Genomic DNA, 17,745 nt, shown 5'->3' with positions numbered 1-17,745 from the left:
GGGCGGAAGGTGGTTAATCTCTGACAGAGCTTTCTGATTGGCTGTTCGCTGTAGCAAAAGCATTGCTCCATGTTCCTGGCTACCTCCCAAGGTCCAGCTATCTCCCCAGGCATTACCTGACTTACCTGACCCCAATGCATTGCATCAATAGTGACTTTCAGAATGGGACATAATAATTTACCTAGAGGGGTGTTTGTCCTGTTTAACCTGTCATACAGCTCACCGCGCTTTCTACGTATACAGTATTAGTATATATATAGGTTCTCATATATTTCACTCAGTAACAGTGCAGCTGCATTTATAGAACCGAGCTACCTTGACTTTCCTGGAGAGGAGATCAGCATGGAGACCCCATACACACCATCTCAAGCCTACATTGATGAGTTTGACCCTATAGCCTATTACAGAACCTACTATCACCCCGAAGAAGGATCATTTGTTGGAGAATGGGTTGGTTTTGTATTGCGGAATTTTCATGAAACTTTCACTTCAGGTAAATGAGATTTTTTTGTATATAAAGGGTAGGATAGAGTTACCCTAGGTTCAAAGCTAAGCGTTTTCTGCAGCGTTTCACAGAAATGCAGTACAGTCCATTTAACATGATTTCCTATGGGACATGTTCACACCTGTGCGTTTTCACCTGGTGCGTTTTTTGGAAGTGGTCAGGGACTTTTTGGTAATGCAACAAGTTGTATGGTTGTATGGACTTCAATTTAAATGCTACAGAAAAGCATGTATTGCGTTTTTGTTGCTTTTTGCATTTTAAATCTGCCTAGCAACAAGAAAAAGAAAAAAATGCAAAACACATAAAAAATGCAGCAAAACGAATTGTGTGACCACTTGATCCAGGGAATATCTGATTGCCTCTCGGGGATCAGGAAGGAATTGTTTCCCCTGCAGGAGCAAATTGGACCATGCTTTGCTGGGTTTTTTGCCTTCCTCTGGAGTGTGAGTGTAGGATTATAACTTTTTTTTTTTTAATGGTTCAACTGGATGGACTTTTCTCTTTTTTCAGCCAGACTAACTATGTAACTATGTAATTATGTAACTATGTAACCCCTTGCCCTCCTGAGGATTTACCTCCCTTCCTGACCAGGCTATTTTTTGCGATACGGCTCTGCGTTACTTTAACTGACAATTGCGCGGTCATGCAATGCTGCACCCAAATTAAATTTATGTCCTTTTTTCCCCACAAATAAAGCTTTCTTTCAGTGGTATTTGCTTGCCTCTGCATTTTTTTATTTTTTAGAAAGACCGATAATTTTGAAAACAAAACAATATTTTTGATTTTTTGCTATTAAACATGTCCAGTAAAAAAATGTTAAAAATCAAATTTCGTCATAAATTTAGGTCAAAATGTATTCTACAACGTGTCTTTGCTAAAAAAAAATCCCAAGTCATGTAAATTAATTGGTTTACGTGAAAGTTATAGCATCTACAAATGGCGGTATAGATACTGGGATTTTTCTTTTTTTTTTATACTAGTAATGGCAGCGATCAATGACTTATAGCAGGACTGTGGGTCTGCGGCAGGCATTCTGACACTGGGGGGGAACTGACTAACTGTCACTGACATCCCCAGTGGCACTAATACAGTGATCAGTGCTAATACAAAGCACTGACACTGTATTAATGGCACTGGGCAGGAAGGGGTTAACATCTGGGGCAATTAAAGGGTTAACTGTGTGCTGTTTTTCTATGTGTGCTGTGTGTGTGTGCATTACTGTGTAAGCACACTGCTTTGTATGGCTCTACTGTGCAGAGCCATACAAAGCAGCGTGCTGGTGCTGACAGGGGAGAGATCTGTATTGTTCCTTGGTGATCGCCGGGTGCTGATGGGGAATCTCCGGCTGGGACCCAGTGATTGACACCCATAGCCGCCAATGGTGGCATGGGTAGGACGGCACTTGTGTTCCCCCCCCCTACCTGGAAATACAAAATCACACATATGTGAACTGGCCAAGATTCATACCATATATGGCCAGCTTAAGGTTCTCTGTTTATTATACAAACCCCAACTGATTACAACTGGGGTTACCACCTCATCCCTTTAAAACCCGAACACATATTAATTACACGGGTTCTGTGGCTAATAATGGTGGTAATTAAACTCACTCGGTGCCTTATCTGCATGAAATTAGCCTCAGAACCCGTGTAATTAATATGTGTTCGGTTTGAAAGGCATGAGGTGGCAACCCTAACTGCAACACAGATACAAGTATTCTATTTATTATACACAGTGTTGTCTTGTCTCATCTACACTTCTAAAGGAAAGATCCATTGTATGTTTTTCATCCTCTAAGGTGATGTTAAAGGAGACCTTCTAATTGACTTTGGAACTGGACCCACAATTTATCAGCTTCTCTCGGCTTGTGAAGCTTTCAACAATATCATCACTTCTGACTTTCTTGAGCAAAACAGAGCACAGCTACAGAAGTGGCTGAGGAAGGATCCCGATGCATTGGACTGGACTCCAATTGTTAAGAGGGTGTGTGAGCTGGAAGGTAATAGGTAAGTTACAAGTGTGTGATTGGTGTGACTATGAAAATGTGTGACTATCTGTATGCATCATACCATAATTAGAGTACATAACTGTAAATTTACTTTACTAAAGCTGCCAGACCTCCACTTCCAGAGATGGGAGTAACTGCAGTAATGTAGAATCCATGTCACCATATTATTGCTATAGAGAATCTTGATACCAGATTCCTAAAGGACAATGCTGTGGCGGCAACTAAACATGCATAAAAACTTTCTGGAAGGAATTAAACTTAGAATCTACATGAAGGTTAAAGTGATAATAAAGGCAATTAAAAAAATAAACATGCCATGCTTACCTGCTCTGTAGTGGTTTTCCACAGAGCAGCCCCAATCCTCCTCTTCTCAGATACCCCACCTGTGCCTTTCTTCTATGTATACACAAATGTTTTCACCATTCATTTCTATTTTAACCATTTCCCACCTGTCCACTGTACATAAATGGCCAAGCAGGACAAGCATCATTCTGGGAGGATTTGCCCATGGATCCTCCCAGAATTGTGCCTTGTGTGTCCCCCCAATGATATGATCCTGTGACCTCTTTGTCCATGGGACACAGCCGATCATCGATCGACTGGTGACCAATCACGCTGATCATATGTCCAGTAGTAAATATCGGCTTTCATTCAAACAGCTATTAAGAACTACTGTGATCTTTGTGATTGGTCACAACGATCACATAGTACAGGGCCATTCACAGTGGTCCTGTACCATGTGATATCTGTGGCCAGTCACAGTAGTTCTCAATAACTAAATTAATGTAGCTGAGAACTGTCAGACAACCATCATGGCTGCATAAGCAATCATAGTGTATAAAAAAAATCCCCACCACTTTCCTAGAGTAGTGCAGTGTCAGCTATGGTAACATTGCTCTGTTCTGATAACAGGATGTAAAAAAGATTGTAAAAAAATAATATATATTGTTAAATACTGTCACAAGAGCAAGTGCCTGGGTGGCTGCTCTGATATCTCTGTATGTTATTGGCAATGGCCTTTGTCTCTATTGACCTTCACAGTAGTACAATATCACCAGACCATTGCCACTCTGTGTCCCTAATCACCAGCACCAGCTCAGTGCCGCCAATCACCACCACCAGCTCAGTGTCCCTAATCACCTCCCCACCAGCTCACAGTGTCCCTGATCACTGGCACACCAGTCATATTGTCCCTGATCACCGATGAAACAGTCATATTGTCACAGGAGTTCTTCCTTTATTCAGCCTCCTATACTCCCTGGCCAGTGAATATGGCATTCTTGGTGGCAGCCATGTACCAGTAGGCTAGGCTTGCTTGGCTTATAGGAACTGGGACTGCTATAGGTGACGCTACACTAAGCCATTTTCCCTGACCACTTGTATAGAGGCAACCATTACAGTACATTGGTTTTGATACAATTGGTTTATTTGTGTAATACAAAAGATGCAATGTCTGGTATATAATCAGTCCAGAAAATGGGAAAAGTCTCAGATATGTAGTTTCACTATAATCAGAAGTAGCAGAATGTGTTTTGGGTTTTAATTCTAAGTATGCATTGTGTGAGAAATATCCTATTAAATTGACAACTTTGTGTAAAACAATTTTCATTTTCTTTTTGCATTTTCCAAAAACTTGTGGCAAAACAATGAAGTCTTCAAAAGACTCACCACGCATCTTAGATAGTACCTTGGGGAGGTTGCTTTCCAAAATGCGGTCATTTTGTGGGTGTTGTTTGCACTGTTCTGGTGCTCAAGGGCCTCCAAAAATGTGATAAGTAGTCATAAAATTTGATGCACAATTTATGCCACTTTAAGCATGTGAAGATTTTGGGCCCCTCTATGTGAATAGGGCCTGTGAAAAAAGTCTCACACATGCAGGGTGGATTTGATTTAAATCAAACTGATTTAAAGCACGGTTTAAATCACAATTTAAATCACTAGTCAGTAAGGCTTGATTTAAATCCTAGTTTTCTACATAAAGACTAATTCTTGCTGGTATAACTTTAATATGCAAGTAGATGAAGATTTTTAGAACAACAACTTTTCATATTAGTTTTTTTATCCCCAGTTTAATAGGTTAATCATTCATATTTGGACAACTTTTCTGTTGTACTTAGGAAGGAGAAAAATAATCATTACCTTAATAATAACAATTTAAATAGATTTATTCAACTGAAACAATAACATTCCAGCATATGTGATTTGCTTAAACATCCATGTTTGTTAACTAATTTGGCTAAACAAAATATATATATTTTAAGAAACTTAGACTGTCAGCCCCTTCCTCCTCACACTTAGTTTCACTTTCTTCTTGTGCAGATCTATTCCACTCCAAACAATCAGAAAAATATTGTTTCTATTCTATTCACTGAACTTCTTGAAACTTAGTACTGAAGGGGTTGATTCTGTATTCATAGGTTTGTAGAAGTTAGGATGAAGGTCTTTTTCTTAACTCTGTTCATGTTATAACATTTTTGCTGTGAAGAAGAGGCATGTGATCTCCGCTGAGTCAAATTCAGTTTTGAGAACTGCAAAAGTAAACCGAGCATCTGTGATAATATCTTGTAGGCAGAGAAACTGCCCAATAATCTTACAAAAACCTCTGGAAGAGCATGACATTGTGAATGGATTCATGGAATTTATTTACCAAACAAATTAAACATATACAGCTTTATTCTACATAATTAAAAAACTAATCTTTATTTCATGATGGAATAAACTTTGGATGGTAATATATTTTCCTAAAAAAGCATTTTATTTAAAAAAAATCCAATTTAAATCAAACAAATCCGATTTAAATAAAAAAAAATCATTGATTTTTATCTACCCTGCACACATGTGATATCCCCATACTCAGGTGGAGTAGCAGAATTTGTCTTGAGGTGTAATTCTAAGTTTGCCTATGATGTGTATTAGAAATATCTTATTAATTGAGAAATTCATGTGAAAAAATATATTTTATTTTCCTTCCTAATTTTCCAAAAACTGTGAAAAATTACATTTCAAAAGCCTCGTTATGCCTTTCAGAGAATACACTGGAGTGTTTGCTTTCCAAAATGTCTTTATTTTGTGGGTGTTTCCACTGTTCTGGTGCTCCAAGCCTCTAAAAATGTGATGGTCATTCAATTAGATGCATAGTTTATGCTCTTTGAAAGCCAAAAGGTGCTCCTTGGATTTTGGGCCCCACCATGCATCTAGGCTGTGAAAAAGTCTCACACATGTGGTATCCCCATACTGAGGAAACATAGCAGAATGTGTTTTGGGGTGTAATTATAAGTATTTCTATGCTTTGTGTGATAAATAACTTGTAGGCTCTATAAGTTTCTCACAGACTAAATAATATACACTGATTAGGGTTATTTTACCAAAGAAATGTATCAGAATACATTTTGATCTAAAAGAGAACTGTGTTTTCTTTCCAAATATTCTGGAAAACTTTCTTGAAAATACTATATATCTTCCCTGTGTGGGGTAAAGATGCATTTGTATGCTTTAATCTCCACCAAGTAACAGGCCTCTTGTTATATACTATAAAATTCACTTAATATTGTTATGATTATTTACAGTAGGTATGTATAATAGATTTGATGGGATGCTCTGTAGTAGTTACACAAGCTGGATGATGTTGGCTTTAAATGTTTGCAGTCATAATATTGATAAAAAATAATCTATAGTGTGTTCTTTCAGTGACAGTGAGAGCTGTAAGAGAAAGGAAGAAAAACTGAGAAGAACAGTGACAAAAGTTCTGAAATGTGATGCTCTGAAGAAGAAGCCATATGACCCGGTGGAGATGCCTCAAGCTGATTGCCTGATTAGTTGCCTCTGCTTAGAAGCACCCTGCAAAGATATAGAATCTTTCACCCATGTTTTGAGGAATTTTAAGGACCTCATTAAACCAGGAGGTCACATAATAATTCAGAGTGTGCTGAACTCTTCCTACTATTATGTTGGCCAAAAAAAGTTCTTTTCTCTGGCCATTACTAAGGAAGAACTTGAAAAGGCATTTAAGGAGGCTGGCTATGAAATAGTGAAACTAAAGGTCATTCCATTAATTGAAAAGTCAAGGTTGAACATCTGTGGTCAGGATGGCTATTACTTTCTCCATGCCCGTAAGCCATGTTCATAGGGCAAATGACCTTATAAAGTATACAGTACATACCCAGGTTCTAATCAGCAATTTCTCCTGTTGCTTTCCAAATGTATTGTACAGCAAAGCTGAAGAGACATCATAGATCAATTAATTGCTATTCCAAATTTAAATGTATTAAAAAAAACATTTTTAATTCATAATTATTGGTAAAAAAAATAATGAAAAGCATTAATACCACTTCAAGTTGGCCCACACTTGCCTGCAATCCACAGCTAGGTGCCTGTCCAGCTCACCACTGAGCAATATATATCAACCTAACAATTTATGACAACATGAGCCAGAATTAGATGCAAACTACATACGGGGCAGCAAGATCTCTCCTGCCTTTCATGCTGAATAGTGCTGCATATTATTAACTCATACAGTTAGCATTTCAACATCTAACAGTATCTAACAGTATCCACATCTCCAAATAGTTACACAAATTGACCTTAATATATTGGTATTTTACGGGATGCCAGAATAAAGCCAGGTACACACAAACTGAAATTTGATCTGTATGTGGCCCTCCCTGTTCCACAACCTGCATTCAATCAGCCACTGGCAGCAGCACTGATCAGTGTATTCTGCTAGTAGAGGAGTGCCCACTGTCCCAATACAATAGCACAGCGGCGGAGATTCCTGCATCCACCTTGCTTGTGTGGATGCAGGTATTTGTTAGGTTTTTTTGTTCAGCCACTGGTTGTACCCAGCTTTATTCATGTACTATTTCTAAAAGAATGTTTTTATGCTTATATTGAAAGTAAAAGATAAAATTGTACTTCATAATAAAAAAGTATCAACAGATTTCACTGGTTATGTACATCTTTTGCGTTGTGTTTTTTATCCAGTATTGCCATGATTTATGCAAGTACAGTTGTGTTCAAAATAATAGCAGTCAGCCATCACTAACCGGATCAATCACTGTTTTTGGTAGAAATTATATTTCTACATGGCAAATAATTTACTAGCAGGTGTAGTAGAATAATAGAAATCCAACAGACCCAACAGTCATGACATGCATGCTGCTGATTCTGTGTAATTGAATCACTAATTGAAAGGGGCATGTTCAAAATAATAGCAGTGTGGAGTTCTATTAGTGAGGTCATTCATTCTTTGAAAAACAGGTGGCAATTATTGCCCTTATTTAAGGAAGGAAGGCAGAAAATGTTGTACATGTTGGTTACAGTGCATTTCTCTCTGAAATTCTGAGGAAAATGGGTCGCTCCAGACATTGTTCAGAAGAACAGCGTACCTTGATTAAAAAGTTGATTGGAGAGGAGAAAACATATAAAGAAGTGCAGAAAATGATAGGTTGCTCAGCTAAAATGATCGCAAATGCTTTAAAATGGCAACCAAAACCTGAAAGATGTGGAAGAAAGCGAAAAACTACCATTCGAATGGATAGAAGAATAGCCAAAATGGCAAGGACTCAGCCAACAATCAGCTCCAGGAAGATGAAAGAAGGTGTAAAGTTACCTGTGAGGACTGTTACAATTAGAAGACACCTATGTGAAGCCAAGCTATCTGCAAGAAGCCCCCGCAAAGTCCCACTGTTGAAAAAAAGACATGTGCTGAAGAGGTTACAATTTGCCAAAGAGCACATTGACTGGTCTAAAGAGAAATGGCGCAACATTTTGTGGACTGATGAAAGTAAGATTGTTCCTTTTGGGTCTAGTGGCCGGAGACAGTTTGTCAGACGACCCCCAAACACTGAATTCAAGCCACAGTACACTGTGAAGACAGTGAAGCATGGTGGTGCAAGCATCATGATATGGGGATGTTTCTCATACTACGGTGTTGGGCCTATTTATCGCATACCAGGGATCATGGATCAGTTTGAACACATCAGAATACTTGAAGAGGTCATGCTGCCTTATGCTGAAGAGGAAATGCCCTTGAAATGGGTGTTCCAACAAGACAAAGACCCCAAACACATCAGTAAACGTGCAACATCTTGGTTCCAGACCAACAAGATTGACGTTATGGAGTGGCCAGCCCAATCCCCGGATCTTAATCCAATAGAAAACTTATGGGGTGACATCAAAAATGCAGTTTCTGAGGCAAAACCAAGAAATAGAGAAGAACTGTGGAATGTAGTCCAATCATCCTGGGCTGGAATACCTGACCACAGGGGCCACAAGTTGGCTGACTCCATGCAACACAGATGTACAGCAGTTCTCAGAAACAGTGCAACTACAACCAAATATTCATTAAGTGATTCAAAGGAAAGCAAAATCTTCAAACATTTTTCAGTTTATATAGTGAATGTTTGAGTTTGTAAAGAAGAATACAAACACTGCTATTTTTTTGAACAGTCTAATATTTACTTTTCTTCAATTTTTTTAGAGGAACAACACAAATTTGATCTATTTTTCTTCATGTTTTGATTTGCAATAGAATGTGTCGTGTTCCCAATGCATTTGTGTGTGTGGAGATAAAAGCTATTAGAAGGATTTTGAGCTTTATTCACTTTTTTCAACACACTGCTATTATTTTGAACACAACTGTATATGCAGATGAATATACCATCTGCTCTATCTGTACATACAGATGAATCCTGACCAATGGTTGTTGTTGCTAATTTAGAAATAACATATAAAACATGGGAAACCATAGCTTTAGTAATTGTATACACTTGTGTCCCAAAATTTTAATAATTTAATTATTTGGGAAACGTGGGATTGATGGTCAGCATAAAAATAGGAATGTGTGTTTTTCTATTGTTTATGTATATTAAGCCTTGCTGGTTTCTATACAGTGCTATGTCTCAGTATTTTTATTATCTTCCATTGAGGGACACAGGAAAGTGGTAATTCTTAGACACTTGGGTTATACTGCTGCCTGTCAGAGATTTGGACACTGGAAAATAAAAAAAAAAAAGTTAAGGCTACCCTCAAATAATCCCTCTTCCAACTTTCATGCCTCAGTTTTTTGCTATTGTCCTAGGATTTAGCACGCCCTTTCCCCAGCTCTGAGATAAACTCTAGCTACAGTCAGTTCCATAAATATTGGGACATCGACACAATTCTAATATTTTTGTCTCTATACACCACCACAACGGATTTGAAATGAAACGAACAAGATGTGCTTTAACTGCAGACTGTCAGCTTTAATTTATGGGTATTTACATCCAAATCAGGGAACGGTGTAGGAATTACAACAGTTTGCATATGTGCCTCCCACTTGTTAAGAGACCAAAAGTAATGGGACAATTGGCTTCTCAGCTGTTCCATGGCCAGGCGTGTGTTATTCCCTCATTATCCCAATTACAATGAGCAGATAAAAGGTCCAGAGTTCATTTCAAGTGTGCTATTTGCATTTGGAATCTGTTGCTGTCAACTCTCAAGATGAGATCCAAAGAGCTGTCACTATCAGTGAAGCAAGCCATAATTAGGCTGAAAAAAAAAACAAAACAAACCCATCAGAGAGATAGCAAAAACATTAGGCGTGGCCAAAACAACTGTTTGGAACATTCTTAAAAAGAAGGAATGCTCCGGTGAGCTCAGCAACACCAAAAGACCCGGAAGATCACGCAAAACTGTGGTGGATGACCAAAGAATTATTTTCCTAGTGAAGAAAACACCCTTCACAACAGTTGGCCAGATCAAGAACACTCACCAGAGTGAATACAGAGGGTTCACCACAAGATGGAAACCATTGGTGAGCCTCAAAAACAGGAAGGCCAGATTAGAGTTTGCCAAACAACATCTAAAAAAGCCTTCACAGTTCTGGAACAACATCCTATGGACAGATGAGACCAAGATGAACTTGTACCAGAGTGATGGGAAGAGAAGAGTATGGAGAAGGAAAGGAACTGCTCATGATCCTAAGCATACCACCTCATCAGTGAAGCATGGTGGTGGTAGTGCCATGGTGTGGGCATGTATGGCTGCCAATGGAACTGGTTCTCTTGTATTTATTGATGTGACTGCTGACAAAAGCAGCAGGATGAATTCTGAAGTGTTTCGGGCAATATTATCTGCTCATATTCAGCCAAATGCTTCAGAACTCATTGGACGCCGCTTCACAGTGCAGATGGACAGTGACCCAAAGCATACTGCAAAAGCGATCAAAAAGAGTTTAAGGGAAAGAAGTGGAATGTTATGCAATGGCCAAGTCCATCACCTGACCTGAATCCAATTGAGCATGCATTTCACTTGCTGAAGACAAAACTGAAGGGAAAATGCCCCAAGAACAAGCAGGATCTGAAGACAGTTGCAGTAGAGGCCTGGCAGAGCATCACCAGGGATGAAACCCAGCGTCTGGTGATGTCTATGTGTTTCAGACTTCAGGCTGCAATTGACTGCAAAGGACTTGCAACCAAGTATTAAAAAGTGAAAGTTTGGTTTATGATTATTAATCTGTCCCATTACTTTTGGTCCCTTAACAAGTGGGGGGCACATATGCAAACTGTTGTAATTCCTATACCGTTCACCTGATTTGGATGTAAATACCCTCAAATTAAAGCTGACAGTCTGCAGTTAATCACATCTTGTTCAGTTTATTTCAAATCCATTGTGGTGGTGTATAGAGCCAAAAACGTTAGAATTGTGTCGATGTCCCAATATTTATGGACATGACTGTATATGTTGTAAATTCACATCAGTCCCTAACCCTCAAGGGACGTACAATCTAAGGTCATTAACTTACATTCATACATATACTAGGGCCAATTTTGACAGGATCCAATTAACCTACCAGTGTGTCTTTAGCCTGTGGGAGGAAACCAGAGTACCCAGAGGAAACCCACAGGCACAGGGAGAACATGCAAACTCCAGGCAGGAGGTGCCATGGCTGGGATTTGAACCAACAACCCTATTACTGCCAGGTGGAAGTGCTAACCATTTATCCACTGTGCTACATTCAACAAGAACATGAAATAATCCCCCCAAACAAAATACATAGTCCAATTGTTTATTGATCAAATACACATTCCACATTTATTTGGACAGCAGCAGCAAGTAGGTACATTCAATTTCTTGGTGGAAAAAAAAAAAAAAAAAGCAGGATTGATGTTGCTAAAATAGAACAGTCCTGCTCATAAGAGCTTACAATCTAAAAGATTATAATGAACTGTGCTTTCCCAGGTTACAGCAGGAAACAAACGGTTTATATGAATCACTTAGGCTTAACCACAAAACAAGCTGCAGATCAAAATAACAATATAAAAATACATACGTGCCAAAATAAAACACCTCCCAACTCCCCCACACATACATTTCCCATCAGGTTTGTCTGAAAACTGCATTTCAGTCTAAATAAAGCAAACTTGGAAGAGCAGAGCAATTGATATGTTAGGATTACAATGCAAAGATAAACACACAATCATTGTACAATAACACACAAACACACCTTAAAAGGAAGAACATGCAAAACATTTACAGCCCACATCAAAACACAGTGTGAGTGTGGCCTGGGGCAACCACAAAATCTCTTCCTCTCCAAACCACCACAGACAAGTGTAGAGATGTGCTGGTTGCTTTAAATCTTAAACAGCAGTTACAAAGCATTTTTTTTTCTTTTCCCTCTTTGTGAGTGACAGACAGGGAAAGCAGGACTGTGCTCTGATTGGTTGTTGCTACAGCTGAGAAGGATCTACCCATAGCAGCACTGTTTCAGCTGAACTTATGATTGGCTGTGGAGGAAAGGAGAGAGGAAAAAAGGAAGAAGAAGCACATGTGGGGAGGCAGACATTTTCAGGGGACTGCATGGAGCAAGGGCTCCTGTTGTAAAGTCACAGAGTCTCACTCTCTGTGCTGCTAGTGCCCATGGGTGGGCATGTGTAGCAGAGGAATTGTTGCAGGAGGACAGTGTGCAAATCAAGGATTGTCCTGTCTGACACTCAGGATTACAGCCACTCAAGTGCATGTGTCTCTCAGAGTTTGGAGCTGCTGTAAGAGAGAGGATTTCTACTGCTGTTTAATGCTATCTAGAGGACAATCCAGAAACAGTAAGTACTCTGTGATGAAAGGGGATTTTGATATTGCTTAATTTGCTGTTCATCTCTAGAGAATAGTCATGAGAAAGCCTGCTTTCTAATTCTCAGAGTGACACAGATCTTGGAAAGCCCAAGCTGCTCAGAATTAGCTATTCCTGCTGCTGATTGATGAGAGAACTCTGTCTCTGTATATCACTGGTGATTGTCTCCTCAAAACTTGTGCTGTGACTGAAGAGTGTGTTTTAGTTCCAAATCCCCGCAGAAGCTTGCTGCTTTGAATATACTGTCAGGGATCGCCGCGGCGCTGGTCCCGGCGCAGGCGCAGAATGCCATCTCATGCCGGGATGCGGGCGCTAGGTCCTGGCCAGCTGCGGCGATGGAGTTTGCGCATGCGCACTGGTGTTCGCAGGTGCGCGCCGGGCACCAATGACGGCGCAGGGCGCGGTATTTAAATCCCCCCTGTGCTGTCACTAGTTGCCGTATGGTCTTTCTGTATCCCTGTTCCTGAACCTGTGTAGTTGTGAGTATTATTGACCTGGATTGCCTGACCTTGCTGATTTCTCCTGTCCTGACCCCTGACTTGCCTGACTTTGCTCCTGGATGCCCCTTTATAGATCTGACCTCTTGTTACTGACCTGGCGTGTGACCCGACCATTCTCTGCCCGCTGCTTTGTACCGCACCAACCCCCCGGCTACCAACTCGGCTTGTCTGACTTTGCACCTGCTCATCCATCCATCCCGCCAGGATCTCCGGTCCTCCTCACGTCAGGCTCTCACCCTGCGGGAGCCTCTGGCGGACTCCTCTATCACTGGTGGGTGTACCCAGTAGCCGCGACCTGGTCTCGGGACGCTCCAAGTCCATCCCCACCATCAGGGGCCCTGGTGAACAAGTGACCCGGGACTTAGACTCTGCGCTCTGGGGAAACCCGACCTGTGGATTGCTAGAGGTGCCGCCGGGTGGTCCCTTACATATACTAAGCAAGTGTCAGTACATCAGGATTTCACCTGTATGGTAATGTTAGGAATGGACTGGCCAGCAATGGTGGGACTCACCTGCCTTTTGATCTGCAGTACCAGGGCTGGCCAGCGGGTGCTCCCAGCAATCAGAGACTCAACCTTTCAGCCAGCTAACACCTGGAACTGATGATACTGGTGTATTTAAGGGATGGCCAGACTTGCAGACTCGGCCTTGGTGTTGTGTTTGTCCTGGGCCCTGTATCTGTCCTGCATCCTGTTTCTGTTCCTTTGCTGACTTCTCCTGCTCTGATCCTGGCTTGTGACCCTGACCATCCCTCTGTCTGACCCTCTGTACTACGCTGCTTGCTACCTGTTCTGATCCCTGGCTTGTGACCCGGACCATCCCTCTGCCTGACCCTCTGTACTATGCTGCTTGCTACCTGCTGAACCTGGCCTGTGACCCCGACCATTCTCCGCTTGCTCCCCCTGTACCTACCTGCCCAATTGATATTGACCCGGCCTGCCTGACGACGCTTGCTTGTATATACTGTTATCTGTGGGTGGTTTGGTTTGTTTGCACTGTGTTATGTTTTAGTATTGCACTGCGTTTATGTTTGTACTGTTAGTGTTAATAAATTATATTGTTTATAACATATCTGAGGTCTGCGTTTCCCTGCTTCAGTCACACACCTCTGGTCATACCTGGGAGCCCTGACATTACACCAAGGCCAATCCTGACCAGAAGTGGCTGCACAGGGAAGCCATCTTGGCTTGTTGATGGGAAGGATGGATCTTGAGGAGGTTGAGTATTTATATCTGCTAGTGTTTGATGACAGGGAGTATGCTTATCAAACTCTGAAGGAGTATACCCGGGATGAATTGCTAGAATGTATACGGCTCGCTCATGTTCTAGTAGATCAGGGCACAGTATTCTCTGAGGTGCAGCCATTGATTGAGGTTTGTGCAGAGTTGGTTTCATCTGGTTCCCCCGAATGCAGGGATGAATTTTTGCCACCATTTAGTGCAGACCAGGTAGAGTCCCTGGTGTGGTTATTAGAGGATGATGTGGGTTACTTTCTGGAGCGTTATTCCACATGTTCACCACAGACACTGAGAGATTGTATAAACGCAGTGCAGTCATTGACCAGACAGACTTTGTGTAAGCTCAGCTTTGTTCAACCCCTACTGCAGACATGGACAGATTTGTTGCACCCAGCCTCAGTCAGCTTACAAAGACCCAGTCCTGCTTCTAACTCTACTCCTGTATTCCCACCAGCTCCTCCAGTTACAGCCCAGTATACTTGGCTATCTACCGCATGTCAGTACCCTGTTCCCACTCGCTGCACCTATCCTGCCTTTAACCCTGTAAAAAAGCCCTCTGTAGCAACTGCTCCCTCTCCTGTTCCATCCTCCAGTTCTTCTCTGTCTCCAGCTGCTCCATTCGTTTGCAGACCTGCATTTACTTGCAGTGCTCCAGTAGTTAAAACCAGAAAAAAGCGAAAATTCTTTCCAACCAGTACCATCCTGCCAGTATCCAAACCGGTGAGCCTGCCTTCCGTGGTTCAGACTGATGCCTGTACGCAGCCTGATGCCTCTACTCGGCCTGAAGCCTCTACGCGGCCTGAAGCCTCTACGCGGCCTGAAGCCTCTACTCGGCCTGAAGCCTCTACTCGGCCTGATGCCTCTACTCGGCCTGAAGCCTCTCCTCGGCCTGAAGCCTCTCCTCGGCCTGAAGCCTCTCCTCGGCCTGAAGCCTCTCCTCGGCCTGATGCCTGTACTCGGCCTGATGCCTGTACTCGGCCTGATGCCTCTACCCAGCATGATGAACTGATCCAGCCTGACGATCCTATTAGGCCAGTTGACTCGATGCCCGCTGTTGATCCAGATGATCCGGTACCTGATCCGGTGCCCGCTGTCGTGCCAATTGACTCAGAGCCCGCTGTCGTACCTAGTGACTCGGTGCCCACTGCCTTGCCAGATGACGCGGTGCCCGCTGGCAAGCCAAATGACCTGATGCCTGGTGACCTAGTGTCCGCTGTCATACCTGATGACCCGATGCCCGCTGTCGAGCCAGACAATCCGGTACCTGATGACCCGGTGCCCACTGTCGTGCCTGTTGACTCGGAGACCACTGCCTTGCCAGATGACGCGGTGCCCGCTGTCGAGCCAAATGAACTGATGCCTGGTGACCCGATGCCCGCTGTCCAGCCAGACGATTCAATGTCTGCCCCGGTGCCCGCGGTCATGCCAGTTGACTCGGAGCCCACTGCCTTGCCAGATGACGCGGTGCCCGCGGTCGAGCCAAATGACCTGATGCCTGGTGACCCGATGCCCGCTGTCCAGCCAGACGATTCAATGTCTGCCCCGGTGCCCGCGGTCATGCCAGTTGACTCGGAGCCCACTGCCTTGCCAGATGACGCGGTGCCCGCTGTCGAGCCAAATGACCTGATGCCTGGTGACCCGATGCCCGCTGTCCAGCCAGACCATCCAATGTCTGACCCAGTGCCTGCGGTCATACCAGTTGACTCGGAGCCCACTGTCGTGCCTGGTGTCTCGGTGCCCGCCGCTCCGCCTGGGGGCCCGAGACCTGTTGCTCCGCTTGGGGGTCCAGCGCCCGCCGCTCCGCCTGGGGATCCGGCGCCCGCCGCCCCGCCTGGGGGCCTGAGACCTGTCGCTCCGCCTGAGGGCCCGAGACCTGTCGCTCCGCCTGAGGGCCCGAGACCTGTCGCTCCGCCTGGGGGTCCGGCACCTGCCACTCCGCTTAAGGGCCGAGACCTGTCGCTCCTCCTGGGGGTCCGGCACCGGCCACTCCGCTTAAGGGCCCGAGACCTGTCGCTCCTCCTGGGGGTCCGGCGCCCACCGCTCCGCCTGAGGGCCCGAGACCTGTCGCTCCTCCTGGGGGTCCGGCGCCCGCCGCTCCGCCTGAGGGCCCGAGACCTGTCGCTCCGCCTGGGGGTCCGGCGCCCGCCGCTCCGCCTGAGGGCCCGAGACCTGTCGCTCCTCCTGGGGGTCCGGCGCCCGCCGCTCCGCCTGAGGGCCCGAGACCTGTCGCTCCTCCTGGGGGTCCGGCGCCCGCCGCTCCGCCTGAGGGCCCGAGACCTGTCGCTCCGCCTGGGGGTCCGGCGCCTGCCGCTCCGCCTGAGGGCCCGAGACCTGTCGCTCCACCTGGGGGTCCGGCGCCCGCCGCTCCGCCTGAGGGCCCGAGACCTGTCGCTCCGCCTGGGGGTCCGGCGCCCGCCGCTCCGCCTGGGGGCACGGTGCCTGTCGCCCCGCCTGGGGGCCCGGTGCCTGTCGCCCCGCCTGGGGGCCCGGTGCCTGTCGCCCCGCCTGGGGGCCCGGTGCCTGTCGCCCCGCCTGGGGGCCCGGTGCCTGTCGCCCCGCCCGGGGGCCCGGTGCCTGTCGCCCCGCCCGGGGGCCCGGTGCCTGTCGCCCCGCCCGGGGGCCCGGTGCCTGCTGCTCCGCCCGGGGGCCCGGTGCCTGCTGCTCCGCCTGGTGGCCCGCTGCCTGCTGCTTCGCCTGGTAATCCGATGTGCCTCTGCCCGGAGTCCTGCCCGATGTGCCTCTGCCCGGAATCCTGCCCGATGTGCCTCTGCCCGGAGTCCTGCCCGATGTGCCTCTGCCCGGAGTCCTGCCCGATGTGCCTCTGCCCGGAGTCCTGCCCGATGTGCCTCTGCCCGGAGTCCTGCCCGATGTGCCTCTGCCCGGAGTCCTGCCCGATGTGCCTCTGCCCGGAGTCCTGCCCGATGTGCCTCTGCCCGGAGTCCTGCCCGATGTGCCTCTGCCCGGTGTGCCTCTGCCCGATGTGCCTCTGCCCGGAGTCCAGCCCGGTGTGCCGCTGCCCGGAGTCCTGCCCGGTGTGCCAGTCTTTGATATCCCGCCAGTTGCCAGACCCGGGCGGTGGAACATTTTGCCCAGCTAGGACTGTTTGGAGCGTCCTGAGGCCGCTCCTTGAGGGGGGGGTACTGTTAGGAATGGACTGGCCAGCAATGGTGGGACTCACCTGCCTTTTGATCTGCAGTACCAGGGCTGGCCAGCGGGTGCTCCCAGCAATCAGAGACTCAACCTTTCAGCCAGCTAACACCTGGAACTGATGATACTGGTGTATTTAAGGGATGGCCAGACTTGCAGACTCGGCCTTGGTGTTGTGTTTGTCCTGGGCCCTGTATCTGTCCTGCATCCTGTTTCTGTTCCTTTGCTGACTTCTC

The 17,745-nt window shown here is 45.2% G+C and overlaps 1 protein-coding gene and 1 long non-coding RNA gene across 2 annotated transcripts; one reads left to right on the top strand and one right to left on the bottom strand.

Moving 5' to 3' along the window:
• Nucleotides 1–258: 258 nt before the first annotated feature.
• LOC149450923 (nicotinamide N-methyltransferase-like) lies at nt 259–7,449 on the top strand. The gene is made up of 3 exons (XM_089691254.1): nt 259–493; nt 2,304–2,511; nt 6,201–7,449. Exons 1-3 carry the CDS (start codon nt 343–345, stop codon nt 6,637–6,639), a joined length of 798 nt encoding a protein of 265 aa, XP_089547380.1. The 5' UTR covers nt 259–342; the 3' UTR covers nt 6,640–7,449.
• On the bottom strand, nt 4,661–6,729 carry LOC149450924 (uncharacterized). Its single transcript, XR_016315181.1, has 2 exons — nt 6,673–6,729; nt 4,661–5,041 (listed from the first exon to the last, which is right to left on the bottom strand). It is a non-coding gene; the product is annotated as an uncharacterized LOC149450924 (long non-coding RNA).
• Nucleotides 7,450–17,745: the final 10,296 nt, after the last annotated feature.

Source organism: Staurois parvus, unplaced genomic scaffold, assembly GCF_062004578.1.
Source record: "Staurois parvus isolate SC_StPar_1 unplaced genomic scaffold, SC_StPar_1.0 ptg000558l, whole genome shotgun sequence".
In the NCBI taxonomy this organism is placed as follows: Eukaryota; Metazoa; Chordata; class Amphibia; order Anura; family Ranidae; genus Staurois; species Staurois parvus.
Note: the sequence above shows the minus strand (reverse complement) of the source record. Positions and strands in the feature narration are given on the sequence as shown.